The sequence below is a fragment of the Neolamprologus brichardi genome, chromosome 2 (assembly GCF_056152115.1).
Source record: "Neolamprologus brichardi isolate AB-2024 chromosome 2, ASM5615211v1, whole genome shotgun sequence".
Classification (NCBI taxonomy): domain Eukaryota; kingdom Metazoa; phylum Chordata; class Actinopteri; order Cichliformes; family Cichlidae; genus Neolamprologus; species Neolamprologus brichardi.
The window spans coordinates 34,293,403-34,313,985 of record NC_142105.1 but is presented as its reverse complement, the minus strand read 5'-3'; the positions used below and the strand labels follow the sequence as shown (position 1 = coordinate 34,313,985).

The 20,583-nt window shown below is 37.5% G+C and overlaps 1 protein-coding gene across 1 annotated transcript; it reads left to right on the top strand.

The window, feature by feature from the left end:
* The first annotated feature begins 2,306 nt into the window (after positions 1-2,306).
* Positions 2,307-18,608, top strand: slc4a11 (solute carrier family 4 member 11). The gene is made up of 16 exons (XM_087829919.1): positions 2,307-2,514; positions 2,627-2,708; positions 2,798-2,921; positions 8,367-8,576; positions 10,012-10,096; positions 10,176-10,301; positions 10,384-10,497; positions 11,100-11,232; positions 11,488-11,561; positions 12,872-13,145; positions 15,119-15,225; positions 15,525-15,690; positions 15,843-16,016; positions 16,302-16,497; positions 17,783-17,952; positions 18,396-18,608. The coding sequence occupies exons 1-16, from the start codon at positions 2,307-2,309 to the stop codon at positions 18,460-18,462; spliced, it is 2,310 nt and encodes a 769-aa protein (XP_087686045.1). The 3' UTR covers positions 18,463-18,608.
* The last annotated feature ends 1,975 nt before the right edge of the window (positions 18,609-20,583 follow it).

Below are 20,583 nucleotides of genomic sequence, written 5' to 3'. Positions count from 1 at the left end.
TTTTATGAAGTTCAAGTGCTCTGCACAGTAACAAAGATTATTTTCCCCTCAGGGATCATACGCGTCTAAATTTATTGTATCACTATTATTTATGCAGATGTCTGTTCTTCTCCCTGCTCACTGATGACCCATTTCACATGCTGGTGGGCGCAGCCAGTCTGTTCGCTGTGTGTTAATTAATGAATAAATAACAAGACAGATGATCTCGGAGTCAATGATCGTAGCTCAAAGCTTTGCCCGTGAAGGGTTAATCGTCTAATTCTGAGGCCATTTTTTCTTCCCCCATAAAACGAGCAACCGAGAAGCCATATTTATCTTCTATACAATGAAGGAATTTACGAGAGGCTGCTGTTGTTATATTGCTGCATGTCTGGTTTAAGGGTTGTTTTTATTATTGGCAGTCTCTCTCTCTCTCTCCCTCTTGTCAACAGATGGTAGACTGGTGGGGGGCGAGATAAATTCTCCCTTACTGGAGGCATTGTTAATGCTAGCATAGCATCTTAACCTTGATCCAAAGAAGAGGTTTTATCTTAGTGAGATTTATCTCAATAAACAGGGGTGTATGATGACTAGGGATGCAACAATACCAATTTTTTTCAAACCGATACGATACCGATACTTGGATCTGAGTACTTGCCGATACAGAGTACAGAAACCGATACTTCTACCCCCCCCCCCCCCCACACACACACACACAAATACAATGAATTGGAAGACAGGTTTTATTTTATTCTCTGCCGATAAAAAATAAAATATTAATAAAAATGACCACAAAAAAATTTCAAGTGAAAAATAAGCACTTCTGTTAAATTATTGCAGAGTCTCCACATTGTAATTTTACAAAATATCACTGAACTATTGGCACTGTCTCTAGTTTTCAGAATAATAAATAAACACTTCTGTTTGGAATAAAATAAATACAAATTAGGTTTGAGAATAAAATAAACTTTTAAATTGTTGCAGAGTGTCCATATTGTAAACAAACAAACAAAATAACGAAAGTATTTGGCATTGACGAACTCCTCATCAGTCCACTGTGCCGTTAAACCGAGGACTGACATCGCGCACACACTGCCTCTCTTTACCTCTTCAGAAAGTTTTGGCACCATTATCTCCCTGATGTGTGGGCGGCTGGGAATTTCATATCGCAGCTCGAGTATGTTGAGAAGAATCCCATGTTTTACACGACTGGCACTGGCCCTTGACATTTTTCATCGCTTTTCCAAAACCTGAGTTAAAGTTGGCTGTTCCACACTGCTGACATTTTGTTTAGCCTAGCTACAGCAGCCTCCAGTTTCTCTTTTTTATCTGGAGCTGCCAGTCTCACTCGCCTAACCCTGTGCCTGTTTAGCGCGGGATGTCCCCCTAGTGGCCAATCTAAAAAACGACAACAGAAATGACAAGCCACCCTCTGATTAATGAAATAAGTTGGTATCGGTTCATGGTATCGGTTAACTTTTACGAGTATGAGCACACACACATTTTACAGTATCTGCCCCGATACCCGATACCAGTATCGGTATCGGTGCATGAAAATGTATGTATTGGATATTATTGGATTATGCTGTTTATGAGATATAACTCCTCAGTTATATGTAATGTGTGTACTCTGGGACTCATTTATGTTTTGTTCACAGAGCTGAGGGATGGGCAGCAGGACTATGTGGAGGATTCACCTACTACCGACAAGGACCACATTTATGACAATGAGATCCAGATTAGTCCTTCAGGTCGGCCTTTTTGAAATTTGCCTTCATTCTGTCCAATTCGATTTTATTTACATAGCGTCAAATCACAGCATTTTGTAATGTAAAGATACTACAGTAACACAGCACATGGAATTATTTAGTCTTCTCTTGTTTACTTGTCTAGGATTTGACTTCAGCCTCTACCGTTATCCAATCACGTGGCAGCTTTGATTCAAATAAAAAACATTGTTGAAAAATCCAGAGTGAAGGAAGGAAACCTTTAGAAATATGAAAGAAAAGACTGTATTAGAGCAACAGTTTGGTGACACTAAGACAGTCTTTGCATATAAACGTAATGTTTTGTGTTTCTTTTGCTGAAGATCCTGAAGCACCTGGATTTGGGCTTTTAAACACAACAAGAAAAGTAAGATTTACTTTTTTGTATGAATTTTTTATACCATTACTTACTTTTTCTTATTTAAACCACACGGCAGCAGCAAAAGCAAATTAAAATATTTTCTTTAATGTAACTGAGACAGCATCAGCATCACCCTCATTTCATTCATTTGCATCCATGATTTAAATAGCTTTTGTTCTTCCCACCAGTACGTTAAGCCCATGAACTTTGAAGAGGAAGTCCGCGCCCACAGAGACCTGGACGGCTTTCTGGCCCAGGCAAGCATCCTTCTGGATGAAAAAGCTGCCACTCTGGATGAGGTGCTAAGGCGAATGTTAACTCACGTTGTGGTCGAAGGCCGTGAGAGTTGGGATGTGGATGAGATCATGAACTCACTGTTCACAGACGCAGGAAGGAAAGAGATCAATGGTGAACGAGCATGTTACCAAAGAAGTCTAAATCACTTGATTACATTAAAGGCAACTAGAAAATGAGCATTTAGTCTGATGTTGCTGTTTATTGGGTTATTCTGCTTCCACAGTTCATCTTCTGTCAGAAACCATTCAGGGTGTGACGGCAACTTCTACTGGCATTCATTACCAGCAGTCCTGGCTTTGTATCCTGTGAGTTCGTCTCCAGTTAAAGCTGTCTGAGGTTCAGTTCATGGCTCTTATTGGTTAACTGATTTCAAAAATACATTTCTTGAATTCAGCTCGAATGTGAGGAATCTGCAGAGACGTCATGTCTGCATCACCCGCCTGGAGAGGCCACAAAACTGGGGCGTCAACTGTTGTGAAGCTCGCTACGTCGTCCTTATCCTCGCTCCACCTAGAACAGTAAGGTCAAATTCTCCACTCATCTGCTGAATATCATCTTATTTTGTCTTAATTTGTCGATAGCTTACTTGTTGCAAGCGATTACTGTTTGCTGATGACTGGCCATAATATTCAGTTGCATAGACTGCATGTAAAAGCCTGATGTAGCCACTGTTACGTCACATATTGGCTTACGGGCTGCTGTTTGGAAGCCTTGAGTTTGTTGTTTTGGCCTCTGTCCATCCTCTTATCTTATCCTATCAGGGTTGCAGTGGAGCTGCAGCCTATCCCAGCTACCATAAGAGAGGCAGGGTACACCCTGGATAGGTTGGCAGGCTGACGCAGGGTTAACACAGAGAGACAATATACCATATTTGGATGGGTTATGTCTCAATTCTAAGATGAAACTGAAAAGAGAATTTGTAACATGGTAAAATTTATTAAATGGTATTTATTAGATTTGACTTGTGATCCTATACATGAAGTTTTTAGGTAATATAGTAGATAATGCTTCAAAATTCAAAAACTTCCTAAACACGTGGCTTTTGCCCAGCAAGCTTGATTGCTAAAGTTCATCCATACTTTCACTCCATCAGTGCAGCACACACACAGATACGTGCAGTTATGCCCAATAAACAGCTTAGGAGGCCGAATTTGAGAGGTCCAGTTCATCAACACGAATCAGTTGATGTTATCTCTAGAACATCTGGGAAGTGACAGCTACAGTTGTGGACATTTGTCTGTCCCTCAAAGAGGCCACACCCCTAATAAAAGAAATATAAGATTTACTCTTGTATCATTTTCATTCTTAGTAATTAGTAATTACACACGCTTTAAAGCTGGTCATTCAACTTTAATTTTTTTGCCAACCTCAAAAGGCCATTTGAACTTTATATTCAGGCTTTGACATAAATCAGCTAAGTCCACATTTATAATAATAATTGATTATTTATTTTGACAGTCTGTTTATTGATGACTTTTTTGGTCAGTATTCACTGGCTTTCCATGACGTTTAACTTAACTCTTCACTTTTCCTGACTTATTACAAACCAAAAAGGGTCAAGTGAATAAACAACGCAATTCAATTTTAAAGGACTTTTAATGTAAAACAAAATCAACATGCTTCTAATGGAGAGATGTCAAACTGTGTTTCATTGTTCTTGTAACAGTGACAATAAAAATCTATTCTATTTTATTTATATATATTATATATAGAATATATATATATATATATATATATATATATATATACACACAGATAGAATATATATATATAGAATATATATATATATTCTATATATATATATATTATATATATATATACACACAGATAGAATATATATATATATAATATATATATATATATATATATATATATATATATATATATATATATATATAGCGCCAAATCACAACAATAGTCACCCGAGGTGCTTTATACTATAAGTTAGACCCTGCAATAGAGAAAACCCCAACAATCACATGACCCTGTATGAGCAAGCGATTTGGCAACAGTTGGAAGGAAAAGCTCCCTTTTAACACATAGTGGTCACTGCAGTGGACAGACATTCAAAGTATTTCTATTCTTGTACTTGTGTCAGTGTTGATGGTGTACTTGCACATAAACCACTATATTGGACACTGATGTGGCACTCCATACCAAATTCATAAGTCAAACTGTATGTTGTCCACCGAAGTGGACGTGTAACAAACTGTGTACATGTTTTTAAAAAATGAACTTTTTTCCATGCTAAAGATGAATAAAAATCCTGATTGACGTCGTCATAATTTATCCAAAGAGTTAACTGTAAGAAACCTCCAGCAGAACCAGGCTCAGGGAGGGCCCTAATAACCACAATCATGTGTCCCTAATCCCACTGTTTCTGAAACACTAAACAAAAATGAATATTTAATAAATGTGTAATACATTAATTAAATTTAAAAGAAGCCCTACTAAGTATTTCAGTGTTTTTGCTATATTATTAAATACAAAAATCACATGTGATAATTAACATAATAATACAAGATAATAACATCACCTAAATTATCATTTAAACTGTCAGAAACTAACAAAGCCAAACTTTGTTGTTTTTGTTTTGTTTTAACATTTATTTATTGGTTTTAACCGGTTTTACATGATACACCGTGGACATAAAAAATAAAAACAAAATAAAGTAAGTAAATAAAAAAAACCCTCAACAACAACAAAAACAACATAGTAATAGAAACAAAAACAAAGCAAACCATAACAGAAGGGAAGAGCAGATATACAAATCAAGTTAGTGCTTCAGGCCGTTAAGTCCACAGTGTGCACGCTGCAGTTCTCCAGAAAAGTTGTAGAATTTTGACCATGTAGCCCAAAACTTGTCCAGTTTATTTCTTAATGCATAAGTTATTTTCTCCATAGATCGTATAGATGTCCGTCCATTAAGCCACTGAGATAGTCCACATATTTTTTGATTTTTCCAGCACATACAGCGCTTGGCTTCCAAAAGTCCAGTCGTTAACAAGCTCTATTGTTTGCAGCAGGTACAAAATTATTCAGGTATATATTTAAAATACATATTTTAGGATGAAGTGGAATCACATCACCAATGATTTGACTCAACAGATTTATTACCTTTTCCCAAAAGATTTTCACACATGGACACTCCCATATACAGTGAAATAAAGCGCCTGTCCACTCCACACTTAATACAGGAGTCTGGGATGTTTGAGTTAAAATGATGCATTTTTGACGGAGTAAGATATTGTCTTGTTAACCATTTATATTGAAGTAGTTCAGATTGCACATTAATTGTCTGACTCTGGGCCAAGGAGCATGATTTATACCACTCATCATCAGATAGATCCATTTGTCTCTAAAATAAATGTGTTGATTCTTTGGAATTTTCCATAAATAATTTGTACAATGCAGAAACTTGGCCTCTCCCATTTAGATGCTTTATAACTGTGTTCTCTAGAGAGGAGGTGGGGATTTCTAAGCTGTTACCTTGTGTGGTTAAGATAAAATTTCTTAATTGAAGAAATTTAAAAAAATGTTTGACAGGAATAGAAACGTGCTTCTAAGTTGTTCAAAAGACATAAGAGTATTACTCCTAAATATATCAGACACTTTTCTTAAACCTTGATCGAACCAAAATGTAAAGCCTGCATCCGCCCTGAACGCTGTTGTTGTCACAGTTCTGGGTCAGTATTGACCCAGCATTCTGAGTTCTGGTCTTCGTTTTGTTTCTCTGGTGTTTTGTTGATGATGATGATGATTATTGTTTGAGTCCTATGTGTTATATTTGGTATGCTTGCTTATGAGTCTGTGTCTGTGTCTCTGTCTGTCGTGTGCTTCCTCTTTTATTTTGTAGGTCTGTGTCCTCTGTCAGTGCGTTCAGCTTTGTGCTCTCTCTGTCTCGTCAGTGTAATCAGCATCAGCCGTGTCTCCAGCTGTTTCCTCTTCGCTCCGTTCACCTCTTGTATTTAGTGTCTGTGTCTTCGCCTACTCGGTGTCGCGTCGTTGACGTCTTCTGCCCTCACTCCCTCTGTGTGTTCTGTTTGCCAGCCTGTCTAGTTATTCGGTACTCCCAGTGTAGTTAGTGTTTTTCTGTTCTGCTTCATCCCAGCAATGAAGCTGTGTGTTTTGAGTTTCTTCCGCCTCCTTGAGTCCTGCATTTTGGGTCTTCTCTTCCTGCCTGCCTACACACAGCCATGATAGTTATTTCCAAATATCAGAGTAAACCTACACAGCTGTAACATTTCTCCCAAGTACTTATGTGTTTCAAACCAGATCGTTATAGTGTTTTTTAAAAAGGGTTCTTAGTTTGCTTATTTAGTGTCTTCCTGTCGGCTGAGTAAAGATATAAGTTCGGGGGAATTTTGATTTCTGTAGAAACCCACACTGGAGTCTGCTCATTAACACAATAAAACATTGCTGCTCTGATTTGAGCAGCCCAGAAGTACCACTTTAAATTTGGAAGTTGTAAACCCGTCTTTCATAAGGAAGGTATAGTAATGTATACTATAATATAGTAAGGAGACTCTGAGTCTTGGTCTTCTGTTGTTCCAAATAAAGTTTCAGAATAGTTTTTACAAATCTAAAAAGAGTTTGGTGGAGAGAGAGGTATTGATTGAAAAAAGGTAAAGATATTTTGGCAAAATTGACATTTTTAGTATATTAATACGACCAATTAAAGATATAGATAGTTTCATCCATCTGTTTAGAAGTGCAGTAACTGACGTTAAGGAATTATAATTGGATGCCAGAATATTTTCAGTTGAAGGAGTTAATTTCACACCCAGATAAGTAAACCCATGTTCAGATAGCAGAAGGGGAGTGTTGATTGGAGGATTCATTTTAATTCAAAAATAATATTTCGGATTTATCAAAGTTTATTTTATAACCCGTAAATGTACTAAATGTATTAATGAGACTTAATATGGATGGTATTGATTTGTTGAAATTAGTGCAGAACAGGATCACATCATCTGCATTAGGGGTGGGGGAAAAATGGATACTGTGTAGCATGGTGATATTTTGTTTGCTAATAATGTATGGATACAGGGACAGCAGAAATCGATACTTTGTTACAAAAAGGTTTTTGTGCTCTGACTTCAGAGCATGTTGATCCTTTTTCTGAGCAAGAATCCTGACATTCCTTCACTGTCCAAATGTGTTTAACTTGTTTATGGCAGCAATAAACATGACAGTTTACTTATTTTAATTTAAGACATGTTTTATTTTAATTACGTTTAAAACTTTTTTATTTAATGTAAAATTATATTTTGTTTTAATTGACTTTCAAATTCTTCAGTTGCTGAAGGGGCTGCATAGTTTTCATAAACTGCATAGTTCAGAATAGCTATAATTGTACCAGATGGTTGATTCAGTTAAGTTGGACTAGACTGTAAAACAAACCGTTCAGTTTGTCAACAATAAAACTGAAATGAGAGAAAGACTGAGTGTGAGACTTTGATATTAGAGAAAATGAATATTGATAAAGTTTACCCTTATGTACAGAATCTGAATATCGCAAAATATTTTTAAAAATTGCAATAATATCGTATCGTGCGTTAAGTATTGTGATAATATCGTATCGTGGGATGTATGGTGATTCCCACCTCTAATCTGCATAGGGAAATACGGTGGTCAACATTTCCTACTTTAATTCCTGATATGTTTTTATGATATGATTCTGAATTGCCATCGCAAGAGGCTCAATTGCCAAGCTGAACAAGAGAGGAGACAAGGGGCACCCTCGTCTAGTTCCACGATATAATCTGAATGGTGCGGAAAAAAAGACCATTGGTTAAAATCTCTGCTTGAGGGTTGGAGTATATCAACTGAATCCATTTAAAAAATCTGTTTCCAATGCCAAACAAATAAGAACGGCCATTCGATCCTGTCGAAGGCTTCTTGCTGTGAATCAGAGAATGCAGAGAAGGACATAACATCAACTTTGTTGTTGTGTTTTTTAGAAAAGCACCAAGACAGCCACTGAGGTGGGTAGAACATTTGCAACAATGTTCTCTGACATTTCCTTCAGACAGAAGCTTCTGGAGACAAAGACCAAAGAGGAGTTCAAACAGGAGCTTGTCAACCACCGACAGCAGCTCTCTGTAATCAGTGAGAAACCGGTCACAGAGGAGGTGGAGGACGCAGATCCACGCAGGGGCAAACCACTCCAGGTAAAAATAAGTAACCAAGAGAAACATGTGTGTAAATCTAGCTAACTAGTCACTTTTATAAACACATTTCTCTACTGAGTGTCAGGTTGTTTTCAGATGTGGAGACCACCCCCGCGTTTCCCTGTTACTCAGGCTTATGTGCTGCAGTAATATAAAGTAGCTGAGCCCAATAAAGACTGAAAAAGCAGCCAAGTCTTTGATGGAAACGTCAGCTGAATGTGTGCACGTCCATGTAATGATAAAGCACGTCATTAAGTCCAGTTTCTAAATTAAGATGAAATGTTTGTTCAGCACGAGGTGGAGAAAGGAAACACCAAAGTACAGTTAAGTGAAAAAACATGTGATAGGTTGTAAAAGACTTAAGTTTACAGCAGGTTGTGGTTACACCTGATGTTCTGACTGCTTTCAAAACAGCATTTAAGTACAGGCTTGCTGCTGCCAGGCCAATCTTGAAGCCTATCCTACAATCCTGGAATAGTATAATATGAAAATAAACGTTATGGATGCCAGCACCTCCGTTTTATATCGTACATCAGCTAAATTCCTTCTGAAATGTTTCCACTTGGATCATTTTTAAATAAAAAGTCACAAAGATAAATTCAAAGCACAAATGTGAATTAATTATTTTTTTTAAAACACATTTTTGTGTTCTGTGATAGACGTTGGTAATGGAAGTTTATGTTTGTGATCGCTTTCGTGTCATTGTTTTTTTAAATTTGAATAAAGGGTCTTTTCTAAAACACCAAGAATATAAGAAGAGAAGAAGAGAAGAAATCCAGTTTTACTTCCAAAATGTCAAAATGTCTATTTAGGACTCTAGCTTCATGGAAGCAAATGCTATCAACAGTTGGTTTAATACACTTTTCCTCTTGTTGTTGTTTGTTTTTTAAGCGTGTGTTTTGGATTTGAGACACCACACTTGTATCCTCAGATTATTTTTAATAATCAGTGAATGTTGAAACAACTGCACCACATCCAGGGTCATTTTACATGAAGGCCAAAGCCTCTTCTAGCCAAATAAACATTTCACACATAAGTGCAAACTCCTGGTAGATTAGTTTTTGGTGTATTTATAATATTTACTGTAATGATAAAGTCACATAAAGTCCACTGGGTAGTTTTTTCCCTTCTAATAAGTCTTCAAACTGACAGATACGTTACTCACAATAGCTTTCCAGTGTCTTTGTTTCTCACTGATACCTAAAGCGACATGCTATGGATTTATGCTGCCGTACTTTTAATGATGTGTAAATCATGGCCACAGTGTACCAGCACAGTTCAGACTGTTGTACAGTAACTGACTGCATGTTTCTGGTTTAGTTCAAAAGCACAGTCACATTGATACATTATGCATTCTGTTGTAATATATAGCATTATATTATGTCATATTATATTGTCACAGCTTCAGTGGGCCTGACTTCTACCTTCTTCGCAGTGCACAGATTTCTTCAGATTCGGTAAGGGTGTTTATGAGGACGTCCGCCGCAGGCTGCCTTTGTACCCCTCAGACTTCACAGATGGTAACAAGTTCCTTCACATTTCTGTTTTGTGGATTTGTTACTGGTGTAGCTTTAGTAACATTTTGTATAATCCCAACAGGTATAACTGGAAGTGACCGCTCTCTCTTGAAGTACACCACCACTGCCATTTTCCTCTACATTGCAATTCTGCTGCCTGCCATCGCCTTTGGTTCACTGAATGATGAAAGCACAAGAGGAGAAATAGGTATGGGATTTTTCTTTACTCTTAATTTGGCACACAGTATGAAGCACTATGTTCAACAGCTTATCTGCTTCATTCATTTAAGATGTTCAGAAGACCATTGTTGGCCAGAGCATCGGAGGAGTGATCTACGCTTTGTTTGCTGGCTCGCCGCTTGTCATTCCGCTGACCACTGCACCACTGGCCATCTTCATCAGCGGTACCCATCGCTTGCCACGATTTGGATGTCAGACTATAGAAGTTAGATTTTTGAATAAGTAACTCTTATTTAATGACAAATAAGTCATGCAATTAGTTTGCTTTGAAGTTTACATGGTGGGATTCGGTGCAGCCTGATGGCTAACATGGCAGCATAAGCAATTAAATGAAGTCATTACTGGGCCACAGCAATAAAGGAATGAATGCAGTCTGAAATGACTCGGTGTGACTCATTATCACATCCTTTGGCTTAAATGTTGGTTTGCAAGGATCCACTCAGAGAGACTTGTGACTAATCTCTGCAGGAATCTCGTTTGAATAAAAGTTTTAGGTTTTTATTTCATGATTAGTTTTTTTAAACACACCTCCAGTCACCACAGACAGCTGTTGTTATATAAAAAAGACTCCTGATAATCTACTTCATACATCACCTGCCTCGCATATAATTAATACTACAAACAGTCAGATCTGAGAATTGACCATTAAGAATGAAGGAATTAATTTCAACAACTCGCTAAGCAACATGTTGACACTTAAATAGTGGAATGCTCTTGAAATTAATAAGCTTTTATGAGTTTGTGTGTGTTATTGTATAATTTGCAGTCATCAGGGGTATTTGTGATGACTACGACCTCGACTTTGATGCTTTCTACGCCTGCATCGGTTTATGGAACAGCTTGTTCCTCATCCTCGGAAGCTTATTCAATGTCAGCCTGCTGATGAAACTCTTCAAACGGTAAATACACACAAACAATATTTGTTACTAATAAATATCACAGACAGAAGGCCACTACTGAAGTGAACTGATATATGGTTAATCTGTTATTACTTGTTGTTTTCAGCTTTAATCAGTAATTTTCTTTCATTCTCTCGTCCCATTGTAGCCGTAATATTCCACTGAAGTTGATGTTTTGTCTGTGTTTGGAAAAAACCCACTTTTGATACAACATGAATGATCGCACCATGCTTCTGTTGCTTCTCTTTCTTCCAGCTCAACAGAAGAAGTGATTGCATTGTTCATCTCAATTGCATTTGTTGGAGATGCGGTGAAAGGCACAATCAAAAGTGAGTCCAGCTAATGTCAGACGACCACAATAAAACATTTTAGGAAAAACCAGCAAATAGTAGAAACAGAACAGTTTTCTATGAGGACATCCAGTATATAATATTAAAGGGTTTTTTTTTGTGAACTATTATTTTTGTGTTAAGTTTCTGTAACAAGTCAGGAAAAACTAAACATGCAGGATTCTTAAGAACTTTTCTTCTTGTAATTTTCTGCCAATCGACTCCAAATGGAGCAATGCTTGAATAACTGTAAATATGTAGAGAACGACTTACAGGTGATTACATTAACCATCTGTTACATTAGTAAAATACTAACTGTGTGTATGCTCTATATCAGCGGTCCCCAACCCCCGGGCCTTGGACCTGGTACCGGTCCGTGAGTCGTTTGGTACCGGGCCGCAAGAGTTGAGGCTCAGGTGTGAAATGTGTGGTTTTCAGGGTGTTTATCGGTTTTCAGCGTTATTTTGTTATCGTTTTTATCGTTTACTCGGTTTTCCTGGGTCTTTGCACGTGTGTTATGAATAAATCTTCTTTTTTTCGGTACCGGTACTAGTTTTATTTTGTTGTATTTATCCGCGACACCTTAAAGGCCGGTCCATGAAAATATTGTCGGCATAAACCGGTCCGTGGCACAAAAAAGGTTGGAGACCGCTGATATAGGGGATATATCTTTTGGCACATTTTGGCCTCACTGAGCATCATTAAATGTCACAGCCTACCTGAGTATTGTTGCTGAGCATGTTCATCCCTTAATGAAAACAGTGTAAACACCATGGTTGGTTGGTTTCTCCGTCTTATTCTAGGGTCTTTACATTACAATATAAAGCAATGTGAGGTGACTGTTGTTGTGATTTGGTGCTTTAGAGTCTATAGTTTGCACAGGCTCACTAAAATTGGACAAAAGAAAACAGGAAAAATATCTTGATTTCGACGATGACGTTTGAATGAGTCAGAATTTTGCACACACAGCATGAAAGCATTGATCCATCCTGGAGTCTTAGCTGGTGGTGCTATAGGGCAGCGGCCCCCAACCCCCGGGCCTCGGACCGGTACTAGTTTTTTTTTTGTTGTATTTATCCGCGACACCTTAAAGGCCGGTCCGTGAAAATATTGTCGGCATAAACCGGTCTGTGGCGGAAAAAAGGTTGGAGACCGCTGCTCTATATTACATTTCCTGCTACAGACTTTAATAAGTTCCTGTGACTGTGGGATGTGTTCCACTAAGATCACATGCAGCTTTATCTTGTCTTCTAGTTTGTCTTTAGTGACATATCTGTTTTCTTCTTCCATCTTTCTGCTCCACTTTCTAGTTTTTCACCGTTATTACCACGGACCCCTTCTCACGACCACAAACAAAACACTGGTGCTTCAGCAGATTAATGAGATTCTAGCAAAAAACAAGACAGACAGCGCACTGGAGCATCACAATGAGACCGGGGTGATGTCAGGACATGCAGAGGGGCACGAGTCGATCGTCCTGCCTGAGGCTTTGGTGTTATGCACCAGAGAAAGACCCGTCCTCTGTCTCCTGCTCATGTTGGGGACTCTGTGGCTGGGTTATACACTCTACCTCATCAAGAGGAGGTAATGTTCATTCACTTATTGTTTCACATTATGGACAACTGAACCATTTTATAGCTTATTTTATTGTATCAAAATATATGTAGTAAGCAGAGGCGCAACTCTAGTTTTGTTTCTCCTGGGAACGCATCTGTCATCTTCATGAAAGAACAATAAAGTGTCACCAGGTGGAAAAACCACATTAAAAGTACAAGTTCCACATTGAAGTTTGAGCGTATCTTGCACTCTGGGGCCTCTGGATGTCTGGGGCCTGGATCTCCTCCATGCCTGCTTCATGCCCTGGGGGACAGGGCTATGGCTCTCTACATCCTCTTGCAGACCATTACATGGGGAAACCATTTGAATACAAGCGCGCCGATCCACACAGGTGTGCACACAGGTGTTCACTGTTTGTAGACTTGAATCACACCTTTCTTGGCTGCTACTTCAAAGCACATTGTGCGCTGTCTGTCCTGCGTGCTGCACAACAACATTCAATATTTAGTATTTGCTGCTGTTTACACTTAGCTAGATTAATGCGATGGTGTTGTGTATAGTATGTTGCTTTGTTTTGTTTTGTTTTTTTGCTTGTTTTCTACTCTTTTTCTCTCAACAGGTGATCCCGGAGATATTTTTTTTCCCCCCTTTCTCACTGTCCCTCTCCCCTTCTGTTTTTCTTTTCCTTCCTCTTTCTTTCTCCCTTTCCTATCCCTCACTCATGTCTGTCCCGTCTGTAACAACTGAAAATAAAATAAAATAAATAATAAAAACAAAGGTTGATCAAATGGACCAATACGGCAATGCCATGATGACCCATTTGGCAAAATAAATCCATTGGGTATCCTTGTTGGTCTTCAGACAACAATTCTGACGACTAAAGAACCAAATGGGACAGGCAAAAAAAAAAAAAGAAAAAAAAGAAAAAAAAAAAAAAGAAATTTGAGCGTATTAAAAGCAAACTGTGCTTCAGTTCACTTTACACACAAGAGAAAACAATATTTCAAAACATACCAAATACATCAGGGCAAATACTCTTTTCCATCTGGAGTAGCGACGCCGTAAAAATGTCACGTCGTGAATATTTTAGTCAGCTGAACTGCAACAATAGAAAGATGGAACAATCAAATGTGAAAGATATATGATGTGATACAACCAGAGATGCTGTATGAGATATCAAATGGAAAGCGCTGCCACATTTTTAACACTTAGCATTTAAAGTCGTAGGATGTGCTGCAGTTTAACAAAGTTATTCTTTAACTAATAACATGAAAGCTGTTTTTAACCGTCGTCCGTTTTATATTCAGAATTTTAAAAATCTGCAGAACAAATTTAAACTCTGTTGTAAGCAATGAGAGAAAATGCATTTACTCATGTGCAGCACTTCTGTGTGCAACACTGAGATGAAATATTAAAGTTATCAGGAGCTTTACTGCATGTGTAACTCGACTATCTGCTGATTTTAAGCCTGGTTTAAATTGACAAAGGGAATTGTATAATGTAGTAGAGACATAGCTAGTTACCTTTATCCAATTCAAAAGAAGCCATGTAATTTATGGGAGTGGTTTGGGCATCTCTGCTTAGACTGCTGCCCCCCTGACCTTCACCCAAATAAGCTGAAGCAAATGAGAAGATTTGTGATAGTTACTTCCCCTCATGCTTGCTGCAAATAGGTTCACATAACCTCCAAAACAAGGGCAAAACGTGCATCCCAAGACTGGATAGCAAGGCTACAAATCATGTGCAATGAATTTCACCCTGCAGTGATATCACTGGAATACGTGAGTTAGATATATGCGACTCTGTTATCATGCATTTCTGTATCTGACTCCTGGGATTTCATTGTTCTTTTTCCCTCAGTGGCAGCTTTCAGCACTTGACATGAATTATTTTGCAAACACAAAGAGGAACTGCAGTAAATAGTGCTGTAAAACTACTTGTAGAAGTCATTACACCAGAGTTGCAAAACGCTGAAATATTTATTGCTATTTTCCCAACAGCCCGTACCTGAATGACAGAATCAGAGAGGTGGTGTCTGATTGTGCTTTGCCTGTGTCTGTGCTCATACTCTCCTTCACTGGCTCCTACCTTTTCATTGACATCCAGCGTGAGTATGGATCTTTCAAATGAAAGAAATGATAGAAGAGTACTCTTGAGGCTTAAAGTCAGAACCCTGGCACATAACGGTTTTCACTGTTCATAAATCCTCTGTTGAAAGGGGAAAACATTTGCTTCAAGTGAACTTTAAGCCCAGTCTGGGGATTGTGTGTGTGAGAGACACAGAATTTAAGCTTTGCTTTTAAAACAGAGGCTATTTGCACAAAGGTTAGTGTTCAAGCAATTATTTATTTTTGTTTTCATTGTTTGTTTGTAACGAGCTTTCTGTAAATTCTTTGCTTCTATCAGTTCCCGTGTTCGGTGTACACGATGGTCCGATCTTCAAGTTCCCTCCATTTGAAAAGCTGTCAGGAATGAATGCACTGAGTGCCGTTGGTCTGGGGTTTCTGCTTGCTTTGCTCATCTTTATTGACCAGAACATCGTCATTTCACTGACACATGTGCCGGAACACAAGTACGAATCCCACTTTATGTTCTAAGCTATGAGAAGAACGACACAGCAGAACCTGTGGTTTAAATGTTACCTTTACAGTATTTGGTCTTGATGCGTGAACCGCTGTGCCTTTACTGACAAACCACTTTAAGCTTATGTGTGTGATATCCCAGGTTGCTAAAAGGCACAGCATTCCACTGGGACTTAATGCTGACTGGCTTCATTAACATCCTCATGTCCTGTCTGGGGTTGCCATGGATGCACGCTGCTTTCCCACATTCCTCTCTGCACGCCCGTCAGCTCGCCAAAGTAGAACAGCAAGTAGAGAACGGACACCTCTGCACGACGTGAGTAAAGTTAAAACAAGGTGTGCTCTGCCCGCTCGGACAGCATCAGCTTTTATGAACGCTTTTAACACTCAGAGTGTAACAAAATGGTTACGTAGTTTAAAGAAACTGGCTTATCTCTGCAGCAGATGCAGTGTGCATAGTTGCCCATAAATTGTTTAATACGTCAGTGATCCATTTAATTTCCTTTCATGTTGGATTCAAAAGCTGATCTTATGCATTAAAAGATATAAAGATTGTTCTGGTTTTCTCAAATAACTCATCTCTCTCTTTTTCACCTAATAGCATTGTTAGTGTGAAGGAAACACGCCTGACCTCACTGGTGGCCAACATCTTGATCGGCCTGTCCGTGTTCATGCTGCCCATTCCTCTGCAGTGGATCCCCAAGCCTGTCCTCTACGGGCTCTTCCTTTACATCGCAGCCACTTCACTGGACGGAAATCAAATGGTGGACCGCATGACCCTCCTGCTAAAGGAACAGGTGGATATGAAGCAGATATGAAGAGGTTTGGTTTACTGATCTGGTTGCTAATAAGTGCCAATCATGTTCCTCATTCTATTTATTGCCTCTTTGTTTCCTTCGTATTGATGGAGCTTTACAAATGAGAACCAGCAGTGTAAAAAACAAAACGAATAACAAATAAAAAAAAAAAAATTTCATTTCATTTATTTATTTATTTCACACTTGGTACAAAAATCAAACAAACCAACCACACTTTCTATCAAAAGCACTACAACCATGTGTGAAAAGGAGCAGGAAGAAGAAAATATTAAAAGTGGGCACCAAAAATCAGGGAACAAACCAACATTAACATTTATCTGCGGTCCTAACCCAAACCAAACAACACATTTACAATCAGAATAAACCGCTCCACATAGTAACAAGGAGAAAAATTAAAATTTAAATAAATAAACATTTATTCATATTGAGTTATCGTTTTAAGCATGTAACACTTTTTAAAACAATGTAAATTTATACAATTCTTTAAATTATAATGAAGTGAGTTCCACAGTCGTATACTCCTAACCGTTGGACTCATTAATCTTTGTGTAGTCACAGCTAGCTGATGCTTAAATTAACATTTCCTTCTACTATCTTCTCCCCCTGAACACAATAAAAATACTCTTTGTAACTTAAAGGGCAAAATATTATTTTTAGCCTTAAACATAATTAATAGTGTCCGTAATTTCACTAAATCTCCTAATTTTAATAATTTGGATTTTATAAATAATTTATTTGTATTTTCTCTATATTTAACATTATGAATCATTCGTATCACTTTCTTCTGTAATAAGTTTAGAGGTTAGAACAAATAAAAAAGTCCAGCACCACTCTTCTGGGAGAAAAAAGGTGAAACAAACATCTCTTGTTATCACATGACTGGTCCACAACTTTCATATGATAAGTTACACACCATAACAAGAACAACTTGTTTTTAATGAGTTTTTGGAAAACAAAGTTATTTTTGTCATAAGAGTTTATCCTGGTCTGGTTTAAACAAAGTACAATAACATGGCACATTTTTGCATAGCAATGAGTTTAATTAAAACAACATTTCTGTAAAATACAAAGCAATGCACTTCTGAAAAAAATGCAAATGTTGCACGACAAGAGCTTACAGGAGTATTTAGCATTTTCTTCTCAAATGGTAATTTCTGCTGCAGCAACAGGTGTGCTATTATATACAAATCTTAGCTTGAGAGGGGTATTATAGTTAATCTCCCTTAAAACATAGTTAGTCATATCTTATTCTGTCTCTGTCTAGACCTCCTATCCTCCCACTCACTACATCCGCCGTGTGCCTCAGAGGAAGGTCCACTACTTCACGGGGCTGCAGATAATCCAGCTGATCGTTCTGTGTGCATTCGGGATGTATCCTCTGCCCTACATGAAGATGGTTTTCCCCTTGCTGATGATCCTGCTGGTCCCTGTCAGGTGAGATAACCCAGGCCAACAGGGGGCAGAGTGGGAACATGAACATCTGCACGCATCCTTATCTGCAGCTCGTTGGCACCTCAGGAAACAATTTTATGGTCCCATTTTTGCAATTAGTACCAGTTAGTGTTAGAACGAATTCAGTACAACACGACCTTCTTAAAAACAAAACAAAACAAAACAAAATTAAATGTTTTACATGGAAAAAGTAGAATTAAGTCTTTACTTTCTCACATTAAAAAAGAAAGAAAAAGGGGATCGCTGTGTCTGCAGTTATTTTTATTATATACAGGCTACGTGTAGACAGACACACTTCCCACTGAACCCCCCCACCACACACACACACACACACACACACACACACGATGTTCTTTCCCTACGTACTTGAAGATTTGTTGTGTCCTTGTAAATAATACAGGCATTTTTAATGTGTTTTCTCTCAGGACGAGTTTGCTTCCAAGAATGATTGAGGCCAAGTATCTGGACATCCTGGATTCACAATACATGTAGAACTTTAAAGCAATTTCACGACAAGATTCAGTTTCTCCAGGAATTAATTATCTGATGAAATAAAATTATTTGGACTGCAAGATTTCGCTATCATTCATAACCATCATTTTCTTTTTTATTGTTCAGTGCAAATGTAACTTAAATGTAGCTTTACTATGGAAAATCACTGCATATTTGTTGTATGTAACCCTTTAACTTTAACAGGTTTTCATGCACAGATGAGTGTTTCGACTTGACAATGAGTGTAAACCCTTTAGAATTAACTGGAATTTCACTTTCAGTTTTTATCTTAAATCACAGTGGTATTGTAGAATAAAATCATATAGAATAGTTTTGTTAAGGGGGTAATTTTTCACAATTATAGAGACAAGGAGGAATCATTATACAATAGGTAACTTTTAGTAGTGCATAATGTCTGGGTATTTTAGTGGAAAAGGAAACCATACATTTAAAATGTTAAACTGCTCAACTTTTATTGTTGAAAAACTGCAGTGCACTTTCCACTACTTTTAATTAGACAAAACAAAAACAAAACAGCAAAAAACTGCAGAAGCATCAGACTGGAAGACTAGAGAAGCTTCCACCTCCTCCTCAAATGAAAAATCAGGAAAAAAGAAAAGAAAGAACAAAAAGAAAGCAAAGAACTGAACTACAAATAAAAACATATGAATTAAATTATTCACAGGTAATAAGAATAGTTTATTGTTACTTCTGTTGTGTTCAGTTTTGGGTTTGCATATAAATAATAAAAACACATAATTCTATTGGACTCTCTGGTCATTCACATTGATTATTTTGTTTGTACTTTACTTAAAGTCCTTTTAAATGTTTGTGTAAGGAAAAAAAAAAGTTTGGCTTGGCTCCATGATTGTGGAGCTTTGCCCTGCAGTGTTTACTGTGTTTTTTCCCTTGTAACTAGAAAAGAGTAGTTCTTATCACATTTTTATGTCAAACATAAAAGAACAATTGAAACTTACAACATCTGCGATGCGAACCAATATAGTGCACAATAAATGTGTAAAAAAAACAAGGTTAGCTATATAATGTGGCCCATGCTACTAAGGCTAACGCATATTTACAATATAAAATGAGGAAATTTTAACTGTTATTTCCACAGAAATACCTGGAAATTGCAGACTAATTCAAACTAATTACATTATAATTTATGCCTCTTTTCTGTAAACCATCTGGCAGTTATGCACTACTTACAATTAATTACATACTACTAAAGATTATTTTTGAACTGCTTAAACACAACTTATAATTATTTATCTTTTTTTTTCCTGTAAAGTTACACGCTGCTAAATACTTAAAATTACTTACAGTGTAGTTTTTTTTCTTTACAGTAGTTTAGTGGATCACTTGTATGTACATGTTTGTTTTATTACATGGTATAACCAGGTAAATACATGGAAATTCTATTTAATTCTAGGGAAAATCACTCTTAGTTGCAGGCTGTATTATAAAGTGCTGGGGAACCTAAAATTGCCATGTTAGAGGCTTTCAGCACGTGTGCCCACAGACCAAAACAACACTTTATAGTTACTGGGAGGGAACCAGTATCGCCAAAGAAAGAAAGAATATTGGCGGAATTTTCTTCTTTTTTGAGTTCTCATTTGCAGACATTACAGACACAAGTGACACTGCACAGGTTTGGACCATCAGGTCATTGAAATTGACCAAAGCCAGTTTGTATATCGACTGTACAATATTCTTATGGATGAGTCCATCAACAGACCAACACATCATATTGTGAACTTTTATTGTTGTGGACAACCAGGATATTTCCCCAAATTAAAATGCCAATTTGGGGCTTTTAATTATTTTTTTGAACAGTCCCTTTTCTATACGCCCAATAATATTTGGTTAATGTAAAAAAGAGGCATTGTTTAACCTTGGTTGGTGAATTTATCTGAAACCTTTTTGAATATTCAGTTTATTTTGCGCCTACTGAACCGTAGTTTGATTCAAATGTTAGTTTGACACCACTCACCCCTCTCAGGACATCACAGTGTACATATTTGAAGCAGAACAAATAAACTATTTGTGTGAAATACAATCAGACTTTTAGTGCTTCTTGAATGACCATGTATGTACACTACATGTGTTCCTAAGCGTGTA